The sequence below is a fragment of the Thamnophis sirtalis genome, unplaced genomic scaffold, assembly GCF_051295495.1.
Source record: "Thamnophis sirtalis isolate CommonGarterSnake01/CBP01778 unplaced genomic scaffold, rThaSir2_p1.2 scaffold_3, whole genome shotgun sequence".
Classification (NCBI taxonomy): domain Eukaryota; kingdom Metazoa; phylum Chordata; class Lepidosauria; order Squamata; family Natricidae; genus Thamnophis; species Thamnophis sirtalis.
The window spans coordinates 111,913,956-111,940,409 of NW_028261383.1; the positions used below are offsets into that span (position 1 = coordinate 111,913,956).

The 26,454-nt window shown below is 42.4% G+C and overlaps 2 protein-coding genes across 2 annotated transcripts; one reads left to right on the forward strand and one right to left on the reverse strand.

The window, feature by feature from the left end:
- Nucleotides 1-2,312: 2,312 nt before the first annotated feature.
- Nucleotides 2,313-4,913, reverse strand: IER2 (immediate early response 2). Its single transcript, XM_014060191.2, has one exon. It carries the CDS (start codon nt 4,695-4,697, stop codon nt 3,972-3,974), a length of 726 nt encoding a protein of 241 aa, XP_013915666.1. The 5' UTR covers nt 4,698-4,913; the 3' UTR covers nt 2,313-3,971.
- Nucleotides 4,914-8,923: 4,010 nt separating this feature from the next.
- Nucleotides 8,924-21,195, forward strand: STX10 (syntaxin 10). Its single transcript, XM_087709702.1, has 8 exons — nt 8,924-9,117; nt 10,933-11,102; nt 11,392-11,486; nt 12,457-12,519; nt 15,669-15,764; nt 16,622-16,728; nt 17,897-17,991; nt 19,524-21,195. The coding sequence occupies exons 1-8, from the start codon at nt 9,083-9,085 to the stop codon at nt 19,613-19,615; spliced, it is 753 nt and encodes a 250-aa protein (XP_087565828.1). The 5' UTR covers nt 8,924-9,082; the 3' UTR covers nt 19,616-21,195.
- The last annotated feature ends 5,259 nt before the right edge of the window (nt 21,196-26,454 follow it).

Below are 26,454 nucleotides of genomic sequence, written 5' to 3' on the forward strand. Positions count from 1 at the left end.
GATCCTTAATTATAGGACAATGTTCTTCAAGTTGTCTTCTACAAATTTCTATGCTATTAAAGTTTAATAAGAACTATAGTCCACCAGCTGAAGGCATCTGACTGAAGAAAGTTGCTTGTTTTCCTGTCTAAAATTATCTCCTACTTGTATGAGTAGCTCAGAGTAACAATCAATATGGGAGAATGTAAAGTATTTTATAAGCATGTCTGACTAAGAGTAGCAGAAATAGTAGAGATCTATGTGTGTGATTCTGGTTTTTGATCCTAGTCATTCTTCTTAGGTTATGTTGGGCACCTTGAAGTGTGTGTGTGTGTGTGTGTGCGCGCGCGCTCATGGGAGGGAAGGAAGGAGGGAGAGGCCTGTAAACAGAAGATCAATGGTATACTTCAAATTAAATAAACAAAGGTGTGGAAATTTTGTTATCATTGCAACATCCAGGAATCTCAGGTAGCATGACCAATGGTAAAAGGATGCCAAGAGCTGGTTTCAACATCTGGAAGGCCACAGGTTTGCAGCTTGCTTTATGTATGCATTCAATGTTTAGCAGTCTTACAAAAGTAGGTCAAAGTCCATCATCTTACTAATGCCAAACCACTTCTTTGTTTTTGGACCCACAGTTAAAGCAGCCAAGCTGTGACAGAGAGTGACTTTTGGACTACTGACTCATCAATAGGCGTGTCAGTTTTTGTGGGAAGATGTAGGGTTGGTCTTAACTTGAAATCTCTCCCTCTTACTAACCCATAGAAGGAATGACACATTGTACTAAATCATCATTTTGTTAACCCCTTCTGTGATCCCGGCCAATTATGTCTTATATAAATCTGGTTTAGTAGAATATTTGAGCCCAATCATAGTTTTCTGTGTACTGGGGTTTGTGTACAGTGGGAGGAATTTGGTCATGCCGGATTTCTGAAGCAGAAATGATAGTGTTTAAGCATCCATAAAAATTTGACTTGAAATTCTTGCTTCCAGCTTCTTGCAATTTCTTAATTCTCAAAAAAAGCAAACAAAGAAACTAAGCTACTTTGTAACACTCATTTGCATTTCAAAAACCTCAAGTACCTGAGGAATTAATTCTATAGGCTAAAGACAATCACCAGATTGTTATGGAGGAAAATTACCAGGTTGTGGTCTCTCAACTGGAAGCAGCTCAGATTACAGGGAGTAAATTCCTGAGCACTGAATCACAGCAGAGTTCCTTTAGCCCTTGGGGCCCCATCATCATTAATCTCACCTCACCTGCTTGCTCAGCTATTTCATGACATAGCCACTCAAACCAGAGAATCCAGAGGAAAATGCTTTAAAATCTAAAGGGGGATTTTAGATGTTAGCATTTCTTAAATACTTAGCAGTTGATTTGTGGTTTGCAAATATAGCATGAAGCTCACTTGTAGTAGGCTACTTAATATTAACACCAGCTAAATTCACTGTGTCTAAATAGACATTCATGTTCCAAGTCTTCTCACTGAACTATCAGACTACCAAGCAATTTGCTGATAAAAACTCAGCATTCATCTGGCTGCGCCACGCAAGCTATGGCTTGTTTAGAGGTTTTCATTGAAGGAAAAGATTTTCCTGGTTGTTTGCAGTATGTTCAATGCCCATGGGAGCCAATTGGCAACTTGTGTTGGACCACTAAATCATTTCGAAAGGGTTCAGATACATGATCCAGGTACCACAGATGCTATCGAGATTACATCAAGATACTACAACTTGCAAATATTTTGTAAAGCACATCCAAGGTCTTGTCTGCCAATCCTGTCCAGCTGGCCACTGGCCCATATTTATGGAAAAGTTATTTTTGTTCATCATAAACAAGTTTACAAGCTTCAGTTCCTGGAGCTCCAAATATAATCTTCCCATGCGGTCAGTCATCTTGAAACTATGGGTAGGTACTGTTATGCAACCTGGGCTACCTGAGATTGGGAGAGGCAAAATGCAATCCCATCTGTTTTTTTTAAAGGCCTGTGCAGGAATTTTCAATTCTTGGAAACAAATGTAGGTTGATTTCTAAACTGACCTTTTTAGAAAAATTGATTCAATATGTTCTACTTTAAGCATTAAACTAACCAACTTGCACATGAGCCTGAAATACTTTTGCTTCTGAGAGATTAAAACATTTTGCTTTGGATTTGCAATTCTATTAATTTCACCTGCATTTTATTATCTTATATTTTGTGCTTTTTAATAACATGAAATCTATTGTCTATTTCATGGTGAAGCTTACAAAATGACAATTTCCCCTCCCACACCCTGCTCTATTATAACCCTGCATGGTGGTGGTTGTTTTTTTTAAGCAAAATAGTACAGAATTTTTTTTTAAAAAAATCTTTATTTTACTAATCAAAATATTAATTACCAAGAATGGTAAGAAACAAAACCTTGTGGTTTTTTGCCATCTTCAAGGCAAAAGAAAAGTGTAAGATACATACATGTAACATAAAGTACCATAACAGTGAACAATCTACAGCTAGTTTTATGAAACTAGCACTTCAGGAACACATAACATTTTATGTTCCAAACTGTACAGCTAGATTGCATACACATATATACCTCATAACACATTAACTCTGGTACAATGAGAACTGCTTCAAAATTTGTGCAAACAAAGCAGCAGTTCTTGAACAAAAGAAAACGTGGTATGGAATTCCACAGAATGACTTGATTTTTGTTTTAAGAAAAAAGACCTTACAAAACACTTCAACATAAGGATCATAGTACAGTACAGGTTTCACTGCTCCTTTTTAGGTATGAAATAATCCAAGATGGATAACAAGGAAAAACATGTTTTATGAATATCACATTATTCCTCATCACTGTCCCAAACAAGTCAACAGTGCCAGTCACCTAGGAAAACCACCAGCAAGTTTGAGATGACATCTTACAAAAAATGCCAATCTTCTTCCTCTCCCTCTGATCATGAGCTCCACCCACACATTAAAAAAAAAACACATAGCAGCCACAAACACACTCACACATATACTGCTAAGGCAACATGAACAGGAAATCCCCTGCACTCCTGGACCCAGAGTAATGCAAATGCTCATCATATGAGAGATGTGTCATACTAGTATGACTGGTCCGTTTCCCCTCTCTCCTTCCTGCTGCTCTCGCCATGGATGCTTCGGCAAGACTAATCAGGTTTAGAGAGCGTTTCTGGCACAAAGAAACAGGCCACTCGATCACCCTTAATTACTAGGTGGGGGGAAAGGGATGGCCCTGAGCAAAAGAATGCTGGGTAGTCCCCCCCCCTCCCCAATATCTAAGGAGTGGAGCTGACAAAAGCTGCTTTTCTTCAAAAGCTCTCAGCAGGGCTATTTAACCCTTGAGGGAACAAGCCCCGGCTACCTAAGAAAGCCTTTTTTCAGAAAAGAGGAGGGGGAATCCTCAACCAAGAACTGGCAATTTAAGTTAACGCAAAGCGTTTTCGAAAATAAACGCAGCATTATTCTCGAACTAGCACCAAAAGTTTAAAAAAAAAAGTGCACGCAGCAGATAGTGGTTGCTTTCCACCCAGATCAGGATTTGAAAGGCCTGACGGGTTTTTGTAAGTCTTTCCCCTTTTCTTGGAAACGACTTCATTCCCCCCACCCCCACACCCCACGTTCTCAGCCTCTTCTCTTCCAGGAGCAGCGACGTTCGCGCTGGCGTGACCAGTTCCTCTTTCGGCGCGCAGCCACCGCGTCCCAGTTCCAGGGAGCGCCCTCCGTGGCCAGCCATCGCTCGGCCTTTTGTCTCGCCTTCTTTCCGAGTCACCAGAGCGTCTCTCGCCTAAACTCGCAGGGGGAGGAGGACGGGGGGGGGTGTAAAAGGCCTCACTCGGGCTCCCCGCGCCACCATCAGCCTCCCGCCAAAGTCCCGCCACCGAGGAGACAGGCGGTACTGAGCTCCTCTGCCCAGAGAGGGGCTTCCGCAGGCTCCGCTTCTCCGCGGGGAGTAGTTTTCAGCTACGAGTCCCCGGCGGGGGCGCTTTAAAAGGCTACCACGGCCCTCACCATTATGCTCAGCACTCCGTCGCCTTGTCTGCAGTTCGCTTTAGGCTCCTCGGCGCCTTTGGCCGGCGGAGGCTGGAGGATCAAGCTAGAGAACCGGTCCTGCAGGATTCGGGCCAAGCTCGGAAAGGGCCCTTCTTGCCTCTGGGGCTGCCGCTCGCCTTCCTCCTCCGCCAACTTGGCCTTCTTGCTAGGCACCAGGCCGGCTTCGGCGGCGCCAATCTTGTCTAGGCTGCTGCTGCGGCGCTTGCGGCTCGGCTTCCTGCTGACTGGCAGAGGCCCCGAGGCGCCCCGGCTCCAAGCCGTCTGGGTCAAGGAATGCGCGGGCAAGCTGCTACCGGGCTCTTCCTGGGTCTCCATGGGTTCCGGATCCAGGCTGCCGCAGGGCTGTGGCGTGGGTGGAGGCGCCTCCTGTTGGGCTGGGGGAAAGAGGATTGCCGGAGGACCCTCCAGATGCTGCGGGCTGGGCGCCGTCCCTTGTAGGTCTAAGTCCGGCTGCCGCCCAGGAAAATTTTCCACGCTTCCTCCACCCATCTCGTCCTCTTCCTCCAGCTTGGCCGAGAGGTAGAGGTCGCGGGCGTTCCTCATCACGAGGGAGAGCTGCAGGCTGCGGTGGAGTCGGAGGCCTCCGCGCTGCATGCGCGAGTGATACATCTTCCACACCGACATCGTCATAATACGCTGCGCTTCTTTCTGCACCTCCATGTTGGCGGGCGCTCTTCGGGCTTCCCTTTGGACCCTTCTGAAGCTCGAGTCGGAAGAGAAACGCCTGGTCTTCCTTCCCCCTCCTCCAAAAGCGAAAGTGGCGCGCCTCCGGCTGTTTCTTCCCAGCAAACACCTCCCCGACAGCCCGTACAGAGACGTCCGTTCCGACTAAGCGGGGCCGCGCCCAGCGCGCTGCATTTTATACTCCTGGTGATCTCAGCGCCAGGGCCGCCTCCGCCCACTCTGCGAGCCGCATCCGGCCTTGTAACTGCGCGCCACTAGCCGCCCTTCCCGAAAGGGGGAAGGGCAGGCGGAAATGTCAGGGCGGGAGAAGAGAAAGAGCCAAATGGAGGTGTCGCCGGGAGACGAGGCTCGCGGGTGGCGGGCTTTTTCCTGCTAAGCAAAGAACTGGAAGTCGGGTTCCACGCTGAAATGGCGTGATAGGATTCAGAAAAAATGAGCAGCTGGTTGTGTAAGCTGTGTGGACAAGCAGTGGCCAGCTGTCGATTCCTTAGCTAATTGGCTTCAGAATAAATTTGTTTCCTTGGAAGTGGAGTACACTCTGCGAATTCTGAATGAGATATGGTGGGAGTGCAAGATTTACTCTTGAGAAACTACGGAGGTTGTTGAACTCTTACCGACCTCAGACATCATCAGCAAAGTTAAAGAATTTGGGAAGTTGTAGTTCACTGCCTGAAGGCCACGTGCCCCCACTCGTTGGGAAATAGTTAAATAAATAAGATTCATTCCGTGCACGTTTTAAGGCTGGGGAAGGCTTCTGCACATTGTTCTTGGGTTAGATTCAGTCATTGGCAATTGATAAGGTTGCCAAGAGGCAGAGCAGCAAATAATACTATTCAATGGAGCCAAAACACAGCCAGTTATTTTGGCATAAAAGACAACCCATGTTATGACAGTTGATCTTTGCCTTAGCATGTTGTGAAAATGCAATGGTGGCATTTTCAATGAAGCAAGGATTAGGAAGATTTGGAAACAGATGCTCTTACTGATTAAGTCAGGTTTGATTCCAACCTACTTGAAATAAGTGACATAAAACTTACAACTATTCAGAAGCTCACTGTGCAGACAGTTATCATTATGGCAACACATGAATTAAAACTATTGAGACTACCATATCTGACCTGCAAAAATCCAATTGTCCAGTAGATGTCACAGATGATACCAAAACAATTTAACTTCTTTCCATTTAGTGTTTTCCAAACAAGTTGCACCAGTATAGCTAGTTTGGTTTGTTAGTACAATTCTGGCTATATCCTTTATAATAATATATGTTGGTACCTCAACATTCTATAGGGTACAGCAAAAGGCAAATGATTGGCTTACTGAGTTTTAATTTACAGAGGTGTTACATCAAATAAAAATTTTGCACTGTGGTTTCATGTTGGTACTTGCAATCTTCATATTTTGCATACTGATTTAAGCCTCCAGGCTGTAGTCATGACAAGATGTTGAATAGGAAGGGTATTCAGTTTTTGTACTATCAGCAAAATTAAAGGAAACTAGAATTTTAAAAAATCTGTAATTTCAGGACCAAAGCAATGCAAATACTTTTTAAAAATACACTCTGGGCAAATTGTGAGAAATCTCAAGTTTGTACCCCATGTAAAACTATATATAGAAAATCAATGCAAGAAATGTTAGGTTTGCCCTTAAGATACAGTATTTTGAACTCCAAATCGTGTTCTAACTCAACCATAACAATTGTTTTGCTAATTATAAGGAAAGATTGTCACCCAAAGTTTTGAAATCCTCTTGTCATCAACCAAACCTATACAACAAACCTGACTCGGGAGTAAACTCCCTTGCAGCGTTATTCGGCCTGGCAATTCTGGCCAACGTGGGCCAGCATTCCCTCATTTCCAATGGAACCAAAGGGAGGCCAGTTCAAGCAAAGCCTTCAATGGAGCTTCGCCTCAATTTGCATATTTATATTCTCTTTCATTCATCCGCATTTGTGGCTGTCTGCTTCTTAATTGCCCTGTTTTACTACAGATGGGGAGGGTTGGGGTGTGTGTAGAGAGAATATTCCCATATTCACGTAAATGTTTTACTGGTCGGGAAAACACATTGTCTTCTAACCAGCCTCCACAATCAACACAACGGAAGGCACGCTCGTCCCTAACTCCCTATTCATTTTACAGTATTCCCAGAGCTGGGCTCCTCCCTCTATTTAGGTCACCCCTCCCTCTCGCCTCCGTGGTTACTGCATGTATTATTGGAGCCTGACGACAAGGCATGGGGAGGAGCCGAGGCTTCGTTCCCAAAGCGCTTACGTTTGTAGTAGCAGCCCTGCTTCCTGTGCCCATAAATGGGTAACGCGACGAAAGGCTCAACTGAGCTTCCGGCCCTTCACCAAGGGAGCCATCTGCCTTGTCAGCCAATCCGCTTACGTATAACGGGCTGCGGGGTAACACAATACTCTGCTTGGGTGGCGCATGTCCTCCTAAATCCTGCCACTTTCAGAGACTACATTTACAGCTCACGTCGTATACTCTCAGTTTGTAAGCAATTTATGTAACTTCCAAGTATGGATATCGTACCTTCCAAAGCAAGCCTAAGCCATTTTTTTTTCCTTTTAGTCTTCCGAATTCCTGCCTCCTTTCCAATACTGTAATTTCATCTGATCGGGTGTGGCTGTGTAAATCCTTATCACAAAACTCACATGCGGTCTAAATGTATTACTTTCCTGTTTCACGGAGGCTCAAAGTACACCAGGAAGTTATTTTACACCGAAACGTATATGGTAGTTTGCATGTAGGTCACATTTTTGTCTTGATCCAAAAAGGGGGTAAAATAAAATTCGGCTGACGTAACACCTTGTAAGCTTTTAAGTTTATTAAATTTATATCACCCCCCCGCCCCCATATCGCTATTAGAGCGACTCTGGGGGGCTTTCCTAAATGATTAAAAAAGGGCGAAAATTGGAGGAAAAAGTGATCAGACGTTCCTATACGATAGTATGTTATGGCTAGATAGACTACTAGAGTTTTCAGACGTGTAAACTGGATTTTATTGGCTACGCAGCAATGTTTATCTTGGGATCAGGGTTGCCCAAAACGGTGGGGAGAAATGAGCAAGAAAACGTTTACAAATTTTCAGCGTCTGAAAATATAAACATTCATGAACGTGAAATAAAACAAATCTGGAGCAAATTATTAGACAACCCAACACAGACTTGGGCTTAAGGAGCTTTTGGCACTTATGTACGAAATAAGTAATTTCTGGTTTTGGCCAGACCGCTTTCTCGTCTGGCAAGGATCTGCCTGTGCCTCCTTATTGCGTCATCTCCAATCTCGGCCCACGAGGTCTTTATACTCTCCTCTCCCTCTTGGGTCCCTTCCAGGGCACGAGCATTCGCCATGCCAACTATTTATTTAAATCAGTGGTTCCCAACCTTTTTTTTTTTTGGCCTAAACAACTTTAGGTTGTCCTACCTAAACAACTCTAAAATCCTGATCAACCCCCCCCCCCAACATATAATTCTTACTTTACTCAAAAAGTGAAATCTGCTCACGCAGAGGAAGCCTAAAAGGCCAGTAACTTGGTTTAAACAAGGTTCAAAATTGCCCCCATTAAAAAGCAAATTGCCTCCCTGTGGGGCTTAAGCCCCACATTGGGAGCCACTGATTTAAACGGTGGTGAAATTTAAAAATACGAAGCCCCGTATCTTCTATGCTCCTTTATCCTGCAGTTAAGATACGGTCTTGCTGTCTTTTTTCTTTAGCACGGAATGATCAATAACGAGTTCCCTCTCAAATGGTAAAAATAAAACATTACTAAAAAAAACAAAAAACGCAGTCCGCTTTGAAGCCATTTTCGGTCATTTTGCCAGGCGACTAAGGGCTATCAGAGAAACGTTTGCGAGTTGGGGTGGAAAACTTGAAAAGGCGAAGCCTTCAAACGAGAGGCGGCTAAAAGAAATTAATGTGTGCAAGCAAAGCCGCCAAGGCCAGGTCTTCCTTCTTTAGGAAATTGGGGAATGGAAAGAAAGGCAAGTAGAAACACCCCTCCCCCTCAAAAAAAAAAGACCGCACGGAAGCTAGGAAATTCCAGGGGAGATTTCTTTTTCTTTTTTTCAACCCGCCTACTAACTTCTCTTCCCTATTTTGACTCCTCCCTAGAAAAGGCGTGTCCCCTTTCCGCATTTAAAAGAAAAAAGAAAAAGAAAAAAAAACCCGAGGGAATTATAGGGTTGTGAAAGAGGGACCCGTAATAAACATGGCTGCCTTGATGGCTTCAGTTCAGTGAGCGGGAATGAAGAGGGAACATTTTCCTCCATTAGATGTCCATGTCCATGGTTTCAAAGCCCATACGCGTTTCTATTGGTCGGCTGGGCTTCTTGAAGGCGACTTGAACGGTCAAGGATGTCTCTGGAGGACCCCTTCTTCGTGGTGAAAGGGTGAGTGGCAGTCCCCGGAGGGGATACTTTGAAACAAAGAAGGGGGAGGAGAAAACCTCTTCCCTCTGGAAAGAGCCGGTTGAAACCACGCGGGGTGTGGAGAGTGTGGAAAGATCGGGGAATCCGAGAATCTAAAGGCGGAGAGAGAGAGAGAAATTTCCCCACCTCTGATGGGAAATCCCGTTCAAATAGTAAAACAACCACCGGAACGTCGTCTTCTTCGAAAGAACCTTCCCCACAGAGATCAAAGGAGCCTGCTGCGTGGCTGTGGGCTTGAAAAAGAAGCCCAACTTTCAGAAATAGCGGCCCTCGCGGGCTGTTCCCAAATGCTCCGATTTGGGATGTTAGAAGGAAGCAAAAACGTTGGTGGACGAAGTCTGAGCACCGTTTCTCTCATGCAGAAAAGCGGCCAAGATCGGTCGACTACTGAATTTCTGCACAGTACAAAATAGGCAACAAGGAGAGTTACTTTGTATAAATCAGCAATTTCGTTATTTTGTTCTTCGCGGTGTCAGATCGTAGCATTCTTTGGGTTTTAGTTATGCTAAAGAATATGCTTAGATCTGTATTTTAATGTATTAACAGTCTGAACGCACGTGGTCGGAGTAAAGCTATGAATACTCTGTTCCTTTTGTGTTGGGGATCTGCCAAAGGCTAAAATTGGCTGTGGAGTGCACAGTGCATGCTCCAGTTCTGTTTTCTCTCACACCTACATGGGAAGAGGAAGATCCCCCTGGTCGTTTTTCACCCTCCCTTCAGATCTAGATTATGACTCCCTTTATATCTCCCTTTATGTCATCCAGCTAGATCTTTTTTTCATTTATGGTCATGTTTTCTTAGGGGACAATTGGTTTCACGGAACTCCTGGCAAAGAAACAGCACCTTCTTCTAGTGCAACTGCCTTGATCTCTTACAAGTATCAGTTGATCCAAATAAATTGGATGCTGACATATACTGCTGTTTCTTTGAGGAGCTCCCGTGCCTTTTCTGCTATAAGAAGTTTGTTTATGCTGAAATGGCCTGCCTTGCTTCAGAGAGGTAGTGGTTATCTCAAAGGAACAAAATCGGTCTTGGGTGAACTGCATTAGTGATGCATTTTGCCTCCATATGACCTGTCAATCAAGTCCTCCTACCAAGAGTTCATTCGTGGCATGACAAAACCGCGCTCAACTAAAGCGCGCCCGATTAAACCGCGTCGCTGACGTCATCAACAGGGCGACAACAGCGAGCGCGGAGAAAGAAGGGCGCTTTAAATAGCGCTTTGAAAGCAAGCCGATTCAAGTTAAGGGTTAGGTTTAGGGTTAGGTTTAGGGTTAGGTTTAGATTTAGCGTTAGGTTAAGGGTTAGGGTTAGGGTTAGGGTTAGGTTAAGGGTTAGGATTAGGTTTAGCGTTAGGTTAAGGGTTAGGGTTAGGTTTAGCGTTAGGTTAAGGGTTAGGTTTAGGGTTAGGTTTAGGGTTAGGTTTAGGATTAGGTTTAGGGGGGGTAGGTTTAGGTTTAGGAGTTAATTTTAGGTTTAGCGTTTACAGCGTGCTTTTTTCTCCGCGCTGTTGTCGCGCTGTGATGACGTCAGCTACGCGGTTTCATCGAGCGCCCTTTAGTCGAATGCGGTTTTGTGGTGGAAGTTCATTTCCTCGACTTGTCGCCAGCAGTGCAAAATCAAAGGCATTGTGACTTACCCTGCCAGGTCACCTTAGGAAGGGGCTAGTGGGGGTTGTGAACTTGAAGGTGGGAAACAGCTCCTCCTTCTGGTGCCAGATGCCTTGTGTTACTTCCTCCATCCCTTACAACTTATGTCTTTCCTTTGGCTCTGCAGAGAAGTTCAGAAAGCAGTGAATGCAGCCCAAGGCCTTTATCAACGTTGGGGCCAGCTGCTCCAGGAGACCCAGATTGTGAACAAGGAGGAACTGAACTGGACTACCAATGAATTACGCAACACCTTGCGCAGCATTGAGTGGGACTTGGAGGATTTGGAAGAAACAATTTATATCCTTTTGAGGCTGAGAGTGAAATTAGGTTGGGATAACCTCCCTCAGTGATGCTATTATATCCTTTAAAAACAACAACTTCCTGCCTGCTTGTAAGACAGCCGTAGCAGCATTTTGCTTCTGCATTTCTGATGTAAATCTGTTTCCCCAACCTGGTAGAGGAACAAGCAAGAGAAATTGAACTTCTGGTGACTGAACATCAGAGTAAGACCCACGTATTGGAATCCAGCCCTGTCTAATTTTTAAACTTACAACCTCCAAGTCCTTTGCCCTTAACCCATAATCACGCATTGTGGAATCAAACCCACAAAAGTTTACCATTGCACCATCTGAGGTTGCAGCACGACGTTCTTTTGTCACAGAGATGCGGGAGTCGGTCAAGGTGAGACTTCCTGAAGCATATACCCGATTCTGCATCCGGGGAGCACAGGATGTGATGAATAAATATCTTAATTGTTGCTATTGAATAGCCACTTTGGATGTAAATTCTTAGTTTTTGATTGATTCTGAGCAAAATTTAATGTTATGGAATTCATTTTCTATCAAAGAATTATGATAGAATTATGACAAATTGAAAAGGCCACAAATTCTGGATATTATCAGGCCTCTTGGTGGCCTTATGTTTCTTTATAGATTTGGTTAAGTTCAAAAATTTGAGTGATGCGGTGGCTCAGTGGCTAAGACGCTGAGCTTGTCAATCAGAAAGGTTGGCAGTCAGTAGTTTGAATCCCTAGCGCTACATAACAGCTCCTGTTACTTGTCCCAGCTTCTGCCAACCTAGCAGTTCAAAAGCACATAACAAATGCAAGTAAAAAAATAGGGACCACCTTTGTGGGAAGGTAACAATGTTCTGTGCACCTATGGCATTTAGTTATGCCAGCCACATGACCATGGATACATCTTCGGACAGCGCTGACTCTTCGGCTTTGAAACGGAAATGAGCACCAACCCTTAGAGTCGGAACAAGTAGCAAGGGAAATCTTTATCTTTAAGGTCAAAATTAGGGAGATTATCATGTCATTGCATATGCGATGCAAGTATGTGATTTGCATCAGTTTTGTGGCATAACGGCATCTATAGCAAATATTTACTTAACAACTGTGGTGATTTGCTTAAGAACTGCTGCAAAAAGGATTGTAAAATTGGGTCAGTCATGTGACTAACTCATTTTACAACCATCATGAGTTACAAGCACGATGGGTAGGCTCCATTACAGTAATAACTTGAGGACTATCTTTGGTTAAATAGGAATCTATTTACCTGGAGCCCTATAGAAATAAAAACCACCATTCTTTCTACTAATACACTCTTAGTGGACACCATCTTTATTGCTTCTTTTCTGTTTTCTGTAGGAAATGCAGGATCACATGTCTGACCCAGCAGCCCAGTCCTTTGTGGAAAGGAACAACCGAGAGGTAGGGTCTTCTGCTCCCTCCACTTTGCTTGGAATTTCCTTTGGGATGGAAGAGTCATAATATGACAGTGGCTATTTTAGCCTCTGCCACAAAGGATTTTCTAACCCAAAGATCTCCTGGCAAGTTTTTGCTTGAATTCTCTGGTTTCTTCTTATCTCTTTCCCTGCAACATAACTTATGAATTCTTTCTCTAGAAACATGGCACCGTTTAATTAGGGCTCTGACTTACTGCATTGGTTTCCCCTATTTGGAAGCCACCGTGAAAACAATTTGTTTTTAAAAGAGATTAAAAAATCAGAAGTGAAGTATCCTACAATGGCTTTGGGTGTGTCAAGCTCGGGACCTGATGTTTTTGTCATCTGTGGTTCTGGATGAAGTTGCACTTCCCCATAAAGACCCAGTTTGTTAACTAGGCAGTCCTCCTGGACTCGTGTTTCCACTTAAAAAGAGCAGGTGGTAGGTGTGATTGGGAGCTTTTGCACAACTCGAGTTTGTTCACCAGCTGCAACCTTTCCTGGATCTTGACTCCCTGTGTTCAATTATTCAAGCTCTAATCGTCTCCCCTCTGCACTACTGCAATGCGCTCCACACAGGGCTACCCGTGACATCCATTTGGAAGCTTCAACTGGTGGAAAGTGTGGCATCGGAAGAAAACTTTGGAGCACCTAGGATGTAATACATCTCTACTCCTCAAGTTACACTGGCTACTGGTCTGCTTCCAAGCCAAGGTGTTGATTATGACCTTTAAAGCGCTTAATGGCGTAGGTCCAGGCTAGATGAATTGTCTTATCCCACTAAGATTAGCTTGTTCTACTTGGGCTGGCATGGAGGGCTTTCTGTGGATTGTATCCGTCAAAGAACTCCAGCTGTCAGAGTCCAGAAGAAGTCCAGAAGAAGAGCCCTCTCTGCTACATAACCTGCCCTTTGGAACATCCTGGCCCGTGACCCGTCAAAACCGCGCTCAACTAAGCCACGCCCAATTAAACCGCGTCGCTGACGTCATCAACAGGGCGACAACAGCCAGCCAGAAAGAAGGGCACTTTAAATAGCGCTTTGAAAGCAAGCCAATTCAACTTAAGGTAAGGGTTAGGTTTAGGGTTAGCTTAAGGGTTAGGTTTAGGGTTAGCTTAAGGGTTAGGTTTAGGGTTAGGTTAAGGGTTAGGTTTAGGTTTAGGGTTAGGTTAAGGTTTAGAGTTAGGTTTAGGGTTAGGTTAAGGGTTAGGTTTAGGATTAGGTTTAGGGGTTTAGGTTTAGGGGTTAATTTTAGGTTTAGCGTTTACAGTGTGCTTTGTCTCCGCACTGTTGTCGCCCTCTTGATGACGTCAGCTATGCGATTTCATCGAACGCGGTTTTGTGGTGGAACCTCCTGGCCAACCAGGGAAGATCGGCCCCCAACATCCTATCTTTCCTAACAGCCTAAAGAACTTAGCCGAAATGGCCAAAATCTCAGCATATCTCAAAGAACATTCAAACGAGAGATATAAACGAGACTGGAAAAAATGGATTGATTACATAAAAAGTAAATATGGGACTAAGAAACTCCAGATAGCTTATGCTTAGTATCAGTAATAATTTAAATTGTTTAAAATTTGGGTAACAGTAAGAAGCTGAGTTCAATGTAGAGATATTTTAGACTGTGATTGTTCAAAAGTTATACCACGTATGGTCTTTGGGAAGTCGGGGGGAGGGAAGGGAGGTGGGGATTTAGGGGGAGGGGGGAGGGGGAAAATACAATATGTGTTAAATTCCATGATTGTATTTGTATACTGTGGCTTTTCAATGTTAGTGCGAAAATAGAACAAACCGAATATACTGGAAGGTAATAGATACCGAAGGAAAGAGTCGAGTGAAAGAAGAAGGAGGGTGGAGAGGGTGAGAGAGAGGAGGAGGAGAAGGGAGGGAGGGAATGGAGAGGGAGTGATAGGGTTAAGGTTAGAAAGAAGGGGAGGGGAAGTAGGCGTAGAGGGGTGTGTGAGAAGGAAGAATGAAAGTTGGAGGGGGTTGAAAGAGGGTGTATGGCGGGCCAAGGTGGTATACTGGGTTTGTATTGTAGAGGGCATTTTCTATATAAGTGAGGGCCGTGTTTATTATTCAATGTTATATGCCCTGATTAAGCACAGTGAATATGTGATTGTATAGAATGAAAACATAATAAAATATATATATATAAAAAAAATAAGACCTGGATCTGCAAATCGACCTGGGAACCCAATGGGGGAGTTCTGCTCTGAAGGTGGCTGCTCGATTGATAGCAGATGCCACCTTACCTCCCCTCTCCCAACTCCCCACTCGTCCATCTTTTTAAACTAACCCTATCCATGTATTTTCTTTGCTTTCTTTTTCTTTGTTTACTGCTCTATTATTTTACTTTTTTCAAACTTCCTTTTTATTTGTTCATTTTTTTTATTGTTGTGAGCCACCTAAAGTAGCCACAAATAAAATTAAGAATAATAATAATATAGCAATTGAAAAGGAAGCCCTAATCTATGCATGGTTAATATTATGTTGATTATAATATAATTTAAGTTTTATATTGTAAGACCAGCAAAACAGTCTTGAAAGACTTTTACAGTATTTTTCGGAGTATAAGACGCACCTTTCCTCCCCCCAAAAAGAGAGTGAAAATCTGGGTGCATCTTATACACTGAATAGAGTTGTTTTGGTTTACTGAAACCCCACCCTCTTTGTAAAAATGGACGTGCAGAAAGTTTGGGAGGCTTGTAATTTGCTCCTGGGGGCTGGGGAGGGCAAAAAGTAGCAAAAAATAGGCCTCAGGAGCACTCTACAAGCGTCCCAAAGCCTCTGCATGCCCCCCCTCTATTTTTGCAAAAAAAACAAGGCATGCAGAGGGTTTTTTAAAGTTTATTTACCTCTTCAAAATCATGGTGTGTTTTATACTCTGGTGGGTCTTATAGTCCAAAAATACAGTAATAACTACATTATATAAGTGTTAAAATTTTATTACCTGTAGCTGATTTTTAATTCAGGAAATGTTCTTTTCTACAGAAGTATAACTTAGTCAGTTTGTTCTCCCACTCCATTTTAATTCATCATTGCCACTTAGATGTTGCATGGTTTTCCTTGAAACAGTTAGAATCTTGTCTTGCTCAGAGTTTTCCCTTTTCTTTTCTCCTCTTTCTGTGTGGAAGCTGGTGGATGACAGGGACCGCTGTGGGCTGTTGAGTACGGAGAAGGTGTCAGCAGCTGATTCACATATTTTGGAAGAGCAGCAGTTGCACCAGAAGGTGAGAAGATGAGCACCATCCCAATCAAGCTAATGATTTTCACAAATCAGCTCCATTTCTTCAGAGACTAAAGGGGACTTTTTTATATTTTGGGGGGTAAAAATATAGCACAGATGTGTAGAAGTATAAGCTCTAACATAAACAATGCTTGTTGGCCTTAAACATCTGTGCCATTCTGATTGATTGCATCTCTTGATATTATTTTTCTCTTCCTGTCAAACCACTAATAGGAAAGCTCCTTGAATGGAAGTAATGATAATTTGCACTCTTTTAAAAAAAATTGGAATTCTAGGTTCCAGCCCTGGGTTATGAGCATGTTCAGAATATCAATTCCCCATCAGTAGAACAGGAATAGTAATGGCCAGCTTAATAAAAGCGAAGTAAGATACTGATGCACACTTGTACTTTTGAATTTGCCCCATCAATGTAAAAAAAGAAAGTCATGTTTCAGAATTAGCTGCTTGTCTGCTTTCTTTATTTTTCTTCCAAACTGCTGTTTTAACTTATTGAACAAATAGCAAGAGCCCAGTCTTGTGATTGAATTGAGAAAGGCTTGTATATGTACCCATTTTTTTCAATAGCCCTTTGTAAAAGAAATGCAGTGGTTCAAACTGTTGAGTGAAGTACTATTGTAAACACTTAATTCCTTTCCTTTTTTTCCTGAATTTTCTTTATAAATTTTTTTGCCCAAAAGGATACAAAGATTCTTATGGTGTTGGGTGCATCACACAGTTGCATTTTTGACAGAAGATCTCTCTATTATTTGAGACTTCTGTAAATCTCTTGTTTCCTGTGCATGTTGCTGCTGTCCCCCCCCCTGCAAAAAATGCTCTGATGCCTTCTTTTCTCCATGATAGTTGATCATTGAGGAACAGGATGAACAGTTGGAGCTGGTCTCTGGCAGCATTTCTGTGCTGAAGCACATGTCGGGGCGGGTTGGAGAGGAACTTGATGAACAAACTATGTGAGTCCAGGTAGCAAAGGTGGGGTGGTGGTGGAATTGATTGGATTTGCTTGGATCTGTTTTTCATGTGATATTGTCCAGCAATGCTGGGACATTTGAAACAATTCATTCAGAACTACAGAAAGCCCCTGTCTTAGTGAGTATGATGGCAACAGACGAGCTTCATACTCTTAAACAGATCAGAGATCAGATTAATGATTGCTAATCTAGAATGAAGAATTCTTTTCAATTCAACAATAGCTGAAGGTCCAACAATATCAGTCGTGGGTTGCTAATACCGTTCCAACCGGTTCGGTTGGAACGGGGGCGGTGGCGTCCTCATGCACGCGCGCAGTTCACGCATGCGTCTTAGCGCCTGCGCGATGCTCCAGCTGCTCACGGAGAATCGTGCAGGCGCTGTATGTGCCATGCGCCTGCGTGGAAGTGCAGAAGCCTTCAAAGACCGGTAAGGAGCGCGGGTGGGCGGGTGGGCTCTTCGCCGTTCCCGGAAGTTACTTACTTCCAGGTTCGCTGACCAACCGGTTCGCGGGGACCACCGTGAACCGGTTGAAACCCACCCCTGAACAATATGCAATCCTGGCGAATCCCATAATGTAAGCAAGATTAAGGCAAAAACTGCTATCCTCTCTCTTACCATCTTTTATCAAAATGTTCAGCTGGTGTTCTTCAACTTAAAATTCTGCATCTCATCTCATACACAAAAATTAGCAGATCAACCCTGATTGATATTCATACTGACAGTTAAAAATAATTCTAGTCTCTTAATTCTATTGGAGACAAATCAATTTGGGCCACTACTTCCCTAATGTAGAATGTGTATTTTGGAGTACAGTTCCATCTCTTAGATCCCAAATTGTATTAGTAATGAGAATGAGGTGGCTGGATGGAGTCACTGAAGCAGTGGGCGTGAATTTAAATGGACTCCAGAGGATGGTAGAGGACAGGAAGCCTGGAGGAACGTTGTCCATGGGGTCATGATGGGTCGGATTTGACTTCGCAACTAACAATAAATATTTTGAAAATTCCCTGCAACAGGGCGAATTATTGTTAGCTGCTAACTTCATGCCTTGTGACCAAGTGGGAGGGGAATAAGGTTCTCAAGCTTTAAATATGGGGTTGCTGCTTTAGAAATTACTGCCATGTGATGATGCATTTGCTGACTTTCTAGAATGCTAGAAGACTTTGCTCACGAGATGGACAGCACTCAGAGCGGCATAGATGGGGTGTTCAAAAAGATGGGCAGAGTCTCCCACATGACCCGTGGTAAGAGGCGGGGCTTTATGGTTTATCTTGACCTGTCCATTTGCATGGAATAAAATTGCTCCCACCTTATTCCAATTCTCTGGGCTTCCTTTTCATTGTAGAACTGTTTAAGGAGCTGCTGAATCTTACCCCGTCTGGCATTACTAGATGCCCAGTTTTCCTACTGTTTTCCTTTAGACAATTTGTTGTATTCCACATGTTTTGAATAATTAATTCCAGTCAGTGTGAACAAAGGCCAGTGAATGTGTTACTCGCTGGACTGCAGATTGCCTAGAAGACCTTGTTTGTTTAGTTTGAGCAGATGTAGGCTTTAAAAGTTTATAGAGATACTGGCCTTCATAAATTCACAGCTGTTTAAGTACACTGACAAACATTGATTGATTGGTTTGATTTATATCCTAAGTTTTGATCAGAAACTCAAGGTAAGGCAGAGAGTCTTCTTCCAATAATTCCATGAATAGGTTGGGCTGTGACTGTTCCAAGGTCAGATCCCCTCCCTCCCTTGATTCAGCAGATGAGCCAGTGATCATAACCTGGAATGATCATTCATTTTGAGATCATATTTTTTATGACCTTAGGCTTCAAAGGAACAGCTGCAAGAAAAATGGATCATTATTTGGATTCAAGAACAGAAAAAAATAAGGGACTACAGGAGCATAATTTCATAAACTTGTTCCTCTTAGGCTAGTATTGCACCTTGATTTGTGCTGAACAGTCTCTTAATCTCAGTTCAAATCCAGAATCAGTCACGAGTAGCGTTTATTTATTTTTATTTTGTACAAATTGGAATTAAATTAATAATAGCAATTAGGGCATGCTGTAAAATACTGTATATACACAATCTTTGAGCTTGTATCCCTCTATATCTACAAAAACATATGTCCAGTAATGTCCCTGATAGTCTTGCTATCTATGATAAACTTAGTTGCAGGTTAGCTCACCTGTCCCCCACTACATATGTCAATCAAGTAACCAAATTCCTATGAATAGGATCATTTCTGGAGTTTAATGCCAGGATACTAGTGTTCTCTCTTCTCATATTGATTTCTGTTCAGTCATGTTTGATTGTCAGAGACTGGACAAATTCTTGCAGTTTTCTTGGCAAGGTGGTTTGCCTTGCCTCCTTCCTACAACTGAGAGAAAATGACAGGCTCAATGTTGATCAGTTGGCTTTACCTGCGGGTTTCTAACCTGATGCTTTAACCACTACAACCACTTCATTTTCTTTATTACGTGCCTAATAACTAAGGACCAGAAAAATTGCTAATGCATTAAAATCCTTTCTTTCAATGGGATTGTGTTCAGTACTGAATTAGGGTCAAAGAATGTGTAGGCATTTGTATACATAACCCATTAACATTTGTTTGTAAGGTTTGGCATGAATGCAGCTTCCCCTATATTATAAATTCATTCCCCAGTTTTGTGCTTAGTTCCAAACATTAGTTCCTCGTGTTCCCCTGGTGGTGGATTATAACTTTCCAGTTGAGTTGGCCTTCCTGCACTTAGACCATCTCTCTTTGTTTCTCCATCAGAAAGACGTCAGTGGTGCATCATCTGCCTATTGGTCATCACTGGTGTGGTGATACTGATCCTTCTTTTTGCTCTGTGGCCAACTGACAGATGAACATAGGGAAAATGGAAAAGATGCCACCAACCCTGTTCCTTTCATGTGGAAAGCCTGAAGCCACCATGGCTTTATGTCCTACATGGGGTGAGGGCTAGTGAAGACATAGTAGGACAATGACAAGAATGTTGGATTCTCACTGGGCTTCCCTCCCTTGTATTCACATTGTTCTCCCCTAACTATTAGGAGCTACAGGTTTGTGACAAGGGAGGACCTGCTTGTTGGTACTTATCAACTCATCAAGGTAGTCCAGACCAGGAAACCAAAATAATGAATGCTAATACTATTTTTATTGTAAGGTTACATTAATAGACTCTTGCAAGTCTGAAAGCACTTCTCCTTTCCCACCTGTTCCCTGCCTTCACTTTCCAGAGAACTAGGGAGAATTCTGAAGAAATTACACTTCTGTTTTGGGCTCAGATTTCCTTTATCAGACCATTATGTAAACTGCAGCTCTTCCTTGTGCCTCATAAAGCTCTTCTTACAGCCCATTCCTGTACTTTAGGATGGGAATTTGTATACTGCCTTTTTTTTTTTGCCATACTTGGGAAATATTGGATTTGCCTACCCGTGTTTCTTAATTGTGATCATGCTCTACCCTCTCTTTGGGTCACCAGCTTAGAAAAAATAAGCAGAAGTATTTATTTTCTGTTTTTAGTCTTAAATATCCAATTCCTTTATACCAACTCTGCATCTGTGTAACTTATCTCTGCATTGAATGTATCTGATGAAGCACAATTGACTTAAAGGGCTACCTATTTTTCAGTTGAACCAATCAAAAACGGTGGAAGAATTAGATAGGATAACAGTATGTTCTGTTTGTTGAGTTGGTGAAATACTTGGTAAAATTATAAGGGTTGAAGATGATCTAAAACTGTATTTCTATTCTATTTAAATGCTTAATGAAACCAAACACTACCTCTCGATTCCCCATCCTTCTGGTTAGCTGTTTTCTAAAAATTGGGAGATAAAACATTTGTCATTATGTAAATGTACATTACAGCATTGTGCATCAGGATGCAACTGATGGTGATGCTTCTGGGCTAGGCAAAACAAAGCTGACTTATCAATCAATGTACCTGCTCTCTTTTCAACTTAAGCCTGGTAAAACATGGTGGGCAGATCATCTCAGCATTGGCAAAGTGGATTCTGCCCTGAAAATAAAACACTGGCTATTTCCAGGGGTGTCCAAGTGACTCAGTTTTCCATAAGCAATATCTCTATGGGATATTTTGTTGTTACAGACACTTGACCATATATATGATTATAGAGCAGGCATTGGCAGACATCAGATGTAAGATCTTTATTATCTAAAAACCTGAAGTTTACCAATCTGCTTGGCGCAAAGAATGCCGAACCTTGGAATTTAGAAAGATACTTACAAGGGCTATGGTCAGGAGAAAAACTGTTTCTTGTTAGATCAAGCTTTATATGGGTGAAGGGAAAGTTTTGGTTGCTGCTATTCTGAATTCTTGTGCTGCTGAAACTATACAAATTATTGGATCTATCTTCTGCCTATCCCCTTTTAGAAAAATGTTAAAACATTTTTTTTAAATAAACATTTTATACTTGTACGTAAAGCACCTGTTTTGGACTATTTTATTGACGTGGGAAGGAATCGGCAGGATCCCTACACCTCTAAGAGAATGAATATTGAATGGCTTTGTCTCAATGGTGCAATTCAGCCGGCTCTATCTGGTTTGGGTGATCTGGCAGCGGTGGTGATGGGAGGCTCCGCCAACCCACCCGGACATCATGATGTCCATTTTTGATGCTCTGTGCATGTGTGGTAGGTTGTGCGCATGTGCGCGCTCACATTTGCGAACTGGTAGCGAAGGTAAGTGAATACCACCCCTGCTTTTTCTGATATAATCAGTTTCACCTTGTTTTCAGCTTTATCTACAGATGCAGGATACAGAAGTGGTAAGAAAATGTTGACAAAAACACAATTGACTATGGAGACCCCAATATATGTAGATCCTGATGCTTTATTGTTATATAGACCATTCTGTAAGTTCATGTTAATGTCATATGCCTTGAGTCTCCACCATTTACTGTAAGCCACCTAGAGAGGTTCAGCTATTGGGTGCTTAAATTTTTTAAATAAATAAATACATTAGTAGCTACTCTGCTAGACCTCAGCGAACAAAAGAGAGTATATTAAAGAATGTTTCCATTTAATCCCTAGCACTTGCAGAGAGAGTGGGTAACCTGTGACTCTTCAGGTGTTGCTTAAACTTAACCTGCAGTGCCCCTTAGTGTTGGCTATGCAACTGGAAGATGCAGTTGGGCAGACACTAATGGGACACATGTTGACACCACAATTCATAGCGACACAAACTTTTTGAATATTTGCTTCTCATAGTCAAATGTAGGATTTTTTTCTCACAACAGTGAGCCAAAACATGTACCATATTTTTCAGGGTATAAGATGCACTGTAGTATAAGACGCACCGACGTTTTGAAGAGGCATTTTTAAAAAAAAGTATATAGGTAGGTAGAGAGAGAGACAGGGAGATGGTAGGTAGGGAGAGTGAATAGTTAGGCAGTTAGGTAGATAAAGGGATAGAGAGAGAAATAGAGAGAAAAATACAGTAGGTGGGTAGGGAGAGAAAGAGAGAGAAGGTAGGTGGGTAGATAGGTAGAGGAATAGAGAGAGGTAGAGAAATACTGGAAGAAATACAGTAGATAGGTAGGGAGAGAGATAGTAGGTAGGTACGTAGCTAGATAGAGGGAAAGAGAAATACCGTAGGTAGGGAGAAAAAGTAGGTAGGTAGATAGAGGAGTAGACAGAGAGGTAGGTAGGTAGGAAGATGTTTCCAGGTGTATTTATCCATGTGCTGGAGAAGGAAATCACTGACAATCTGCAGCACCCGAGTTTATTTCTGCTGGCATAGCATTTGATCAATGTAATTCTCATCAACCACTCTAGCTTTCCTAAAGGAAAAAAGTGTTTGCACTCTGCAAACCTCCCAAAAACGGCCCGTTTTTCGTCAAACAAAAGGCATGAATAGCCTTTAGGGGGCTTGCAGAGTGCTCGGGGGGAGGGGGAGCAAAAAAGGCCCGTTTTTGGTCAAAAGATATGCATGCATAGCCTTTAGGAAGCTTATAGAATGCTGCTGGGAGGGGGGGGGGGCAAAAAGCAGACCGTTTTTCATTCATTTCTGCCTTCTACAGCCCCCAGGACCTCTCTGAAAACGTCCATAAGGCTAGGCAAGGCCATTTTGATGAAGGGGCAGGGCTTCAGGAGGCAAAAAATGCTGTATTGTGTGTATAAGACGCACCCAGATTTTCAGCTTCTTTTTTGAGGCAAAAAGATGCATCTTATACTCCAAAAATACGGTATATACTTGTAAATATATGACAATTTTTCAGTGTTCCTTTCCATCAACTACATGGCAGCCCTTAGTCTCACTGTGGTGGTCAGTTAGTACCAGCTACATAAACAAGGATTACAACCCAACATCTGTGTCCTGCGGTCTTTGTTGTTCATCCGGAACCTGGACACTACGTGCAAAACTGTAGATTTAGTTCCCATTTTCAGCAGAGTAAGCATACCAAAGCAATCAGAATAACCAGGAAGAACTAGTTTGATGTCTTAAAATAAATATTAAAATATCAGGCTAGAAACTAGGGAACCTTAAGTTCCGGTCCTGCCTTAGTTACAAAGCCAGATGAGTGACTTTGAACCAGCCATTCTCTTCAGTCCTAGGAAGGAGGCAAAGGCAAACCACTTCCCAAAGAAGTGGCCAGGAAAACTGCAGGGAGCAGTTCAGGCAGTTGCCAGAAGTGAGAAACTTGACTTGAAGGTCTGCATGTGCAAAATAAAACAAAATGTTAAAAAGTGATGATATTTATGTAGTTATTTACCAAGCACATCTAAATTATATTAACCAAAAAATCTTTACAATCCTCAAGGCATGTCACAACTTTTGAGCACCCCTAATGTTTGGTAATTGAAAGTTGAAAAATTTGACACGCCCTCGTTGCGTGTATACACACATATACACCATGCATCACATTTTGCAAAACTTAAGTTTGTAGGCAAGAAGTGTTCCTGAAGACATACTTCTAGAGATTTTTCTCAGGATATTGGCAGAGCAGATGGCTGGAGGGCACCTTCCCGTACCGTACCGTATCAAAGAACCTTCCAGGTAGGGGTTAGGGAAAAGCGGATGCTAAAAATTGTTTCTTCGTTCCCCATTTTACATTTCCACTGGATCACCACATCCATTTTAGCAGATGTTGAACTTTTGATATAGAATTTGAAGAATCGTTCATTAACGATTAACGTATTGTGTTAACTTTATTACGTAAGAGTTACGGTGCTCAGAAATAGGATGCTTCACGGCTTAAATTCATTATTAAATAAATCCAGTTTGTAAGTTTGGGCAAAGCTATCCCAGAACATCTCAGAGTAATAAATGAAGTTAATGAAATAGCCAGGGACACCAGTGTTACAAACTTTTTTTTTTATTAACATTTCTGAATTCCTCTTTTTTTTTTAATCTTTACAGTAGTTAATGTGCAATTCTTGATACTCTCAGGTCACAGGGATGAGGAGTCACAAAATTTTTCTTGGCACTTATAACACAGAACAAATACTGGCATCATCCGGGGGGAGAGGGGAGGGCAAAGGGGAAAGTTCAGAGGTAAAAGCGTGGGGTGCTGAGGGACCTGGGATGGGCTTATGGGTGGGAAAAGGGAGGTTTTGCCATTGTTATTTTGTATTTTAAAGGATCGATTCTCCTCTCTGAAAGGATTTTACAAGGGGCAGGGAAGGGAGAGGTACTGATATATTGGAGTAGCTGCTTGCATTAACCCAAAGCGCCTGGAAGGGGAAGAAAAGAGTCCATGCTGCATCTGCACAGAGGTTAAATAATCAGGCTTTGTTAGTGCTTTCTGTATACATTTTTGTCCTTTTAAAAAAAGATTTGTTTGCTTTAGTTAAGGAAAGAAATGACAAATCAAATGTCTATTACGGTCCTAGACCAGCATATAAATGTCAAAAGGAAAATAAAAGATGACAAAAATGGATACAACAAAAGTCAGGCCTCCCATCCCCTCCGCAATATGTTCTTTCAATTGTTTAGAGAAAGCATATCCAAGATGCAAATATGCCCACTAGAAGAAGTTTTTAAGTAGGTTGGAAAAAGACTTAACAAAGAGGAGTCCAGCTGAATATTCTGACATCCTCTGGGATTTAAATGTGGGCATCAGATTTTTTTCCCAAGAATGCCAAGTGGGTGAAGGTATTTCCCTGTTTCAGAAAGTAGGTGCTGAATGTCCTCCTGGCTACCACCTCAGCTACCACCCATGAGAACAGACAGCGAATATGAATTGCAACAAAGTGGATCTCTGCGGATTACAAACTACAGTCCCAAAGGTCTCTGCCCAGACTTCAGAATTCCTCTCCCCTGTAACTTGCCGTTTTAAAAATTGAGCTCTGGCAGCTCCGTCTTGGAAGACAGACCAGCTTACTACATCTGCAACAGCAACTCTTCTAAGGCAGTCAAGCCTCCTGATGAGGAAAGCAAGCAATGTACAACTTTTTCCCCCTTTTCTCCTAGAAGGTTCGAAAATGTCTATTATCGAGTTGCCAGGGATCACACCTGCTGACAATAAAATAAAAGTCCTTCACATGTGAAACATACATGCAAGATGCTATTCAAATTGTCTTCCAGTGTAAATAGAATTACTAGCTTATGTTCCACCAGAATTATTTCACCAGTTTATATGCACCCCCTTGGCACCTATTCAAAGGCTCTAATAGACTCTGAAGTACGTAAACAGTAAAGGAATAGTGTATGCTCTTCTTTTTCCCACTTAAAATCAGTGCTTTTCTTCTTTTAGCGTATGCTCTTCTTTTTTCACTTAAAATTGGTGCCTTTTATTTTCTTAGAATAAGTCAGGCATCCCAAGAATCACAGCAAGAAATGGTTGCCTTTCCCTCAGTAGGTGCCACTAATATTGCACAATCCCCTCCCCCCTCGCTCCCCGCATCAAAAACAAAAAACCAAAAACCCTGGTCTTCGCTCCCAAGATTGAAAAAAATACCAAAGCTTATGTGCAATCTACACTTCTCTTGCTCTCTCAATCTCTGAGCTCAAAGCAGAAGATTTCAGAGTTCTCCCAAAGTATAATGGTGAAAGTCAGTGCAAAATTTGTTGGTCAAAAGGGGTGGGATAGAAGAGATTGACTTACCGTATAATTCATTTTGTCATGACACTTCCTCAAAAGTGTCATCTTCCTAAAGCAGATTCTGCCTTAACTCTCTTTATCAGTCTCAAAGGCGGGGCCCCACACCTATTTATTTATTTCATTTACAAGGCCACCCAACTCAGTAAGGTGACTAAAGATAGAGACATAAATAGCTGCCTCCTGATTCACATCTTGAGTTCACCTTGCCCAGAACTGTCTTTTCCAATTCAAAGTGGAAAGTACCAAGGACTACAAAATGTTTAACCAGTGAGTGATACGGTGATGCACATGATACTACAAAACGTTAACAGCAGCTCTATCTTGGGTAAAAGAATAAGAAGCAAGCATTCTAGATAAAGTAAATTCAACTGAACATTAAATTCTGGATGCCTCTGAATATGTATTAGTTATAATTGCCCTGCATTGACAGATGTATGGATGCAATTTTATTTCCAATTATGGATTGCTCTGACCTTAGAGGCTCCATAAGCTTTTATGTTCTGTTGAAAAGAGGCCAATATAATTGGGGGATGGAGTGGATATAGATCTAGGTCTCCTGTTCTTATTTTTCCCCCAGAACTGGTTTCTTCCCAGAGCAAATTATTCTTAGTTTTCATAATCTAAATGTTACTTTCCGC

Bases quoted from the DNA above. Each gene is read 5' to 3' on its own strand.
- IER2 (XM_014060191.2), bottom strand. From the start codon at position 4,697: ATGGAGGTGCAGAAAGAAGCGCAGCGTATTATGACGATGTCGGTGTGG.
- STX10 (XM_087709702.1), top strand. From the start codon at position 9,083: ATGTCTCTGGAGGACCCCTTCTTCGTGGTGAAAGG. The intron at 9,118-10,932 runs GTGAGTGGCAGT...TTGGCTCTGCAG, and splicing joins CCCTTCTTCGTGGTGAAAGG to AGAAGTTCAGAAAGCAGTGA. The intron at 16,729-17,896 runs GTGAGTCCAGGT...CTGACTTTCTAG, and splicing joins GAACTTGATGAACAAACTAT to AATGCTAGAAGACTTTGCTC.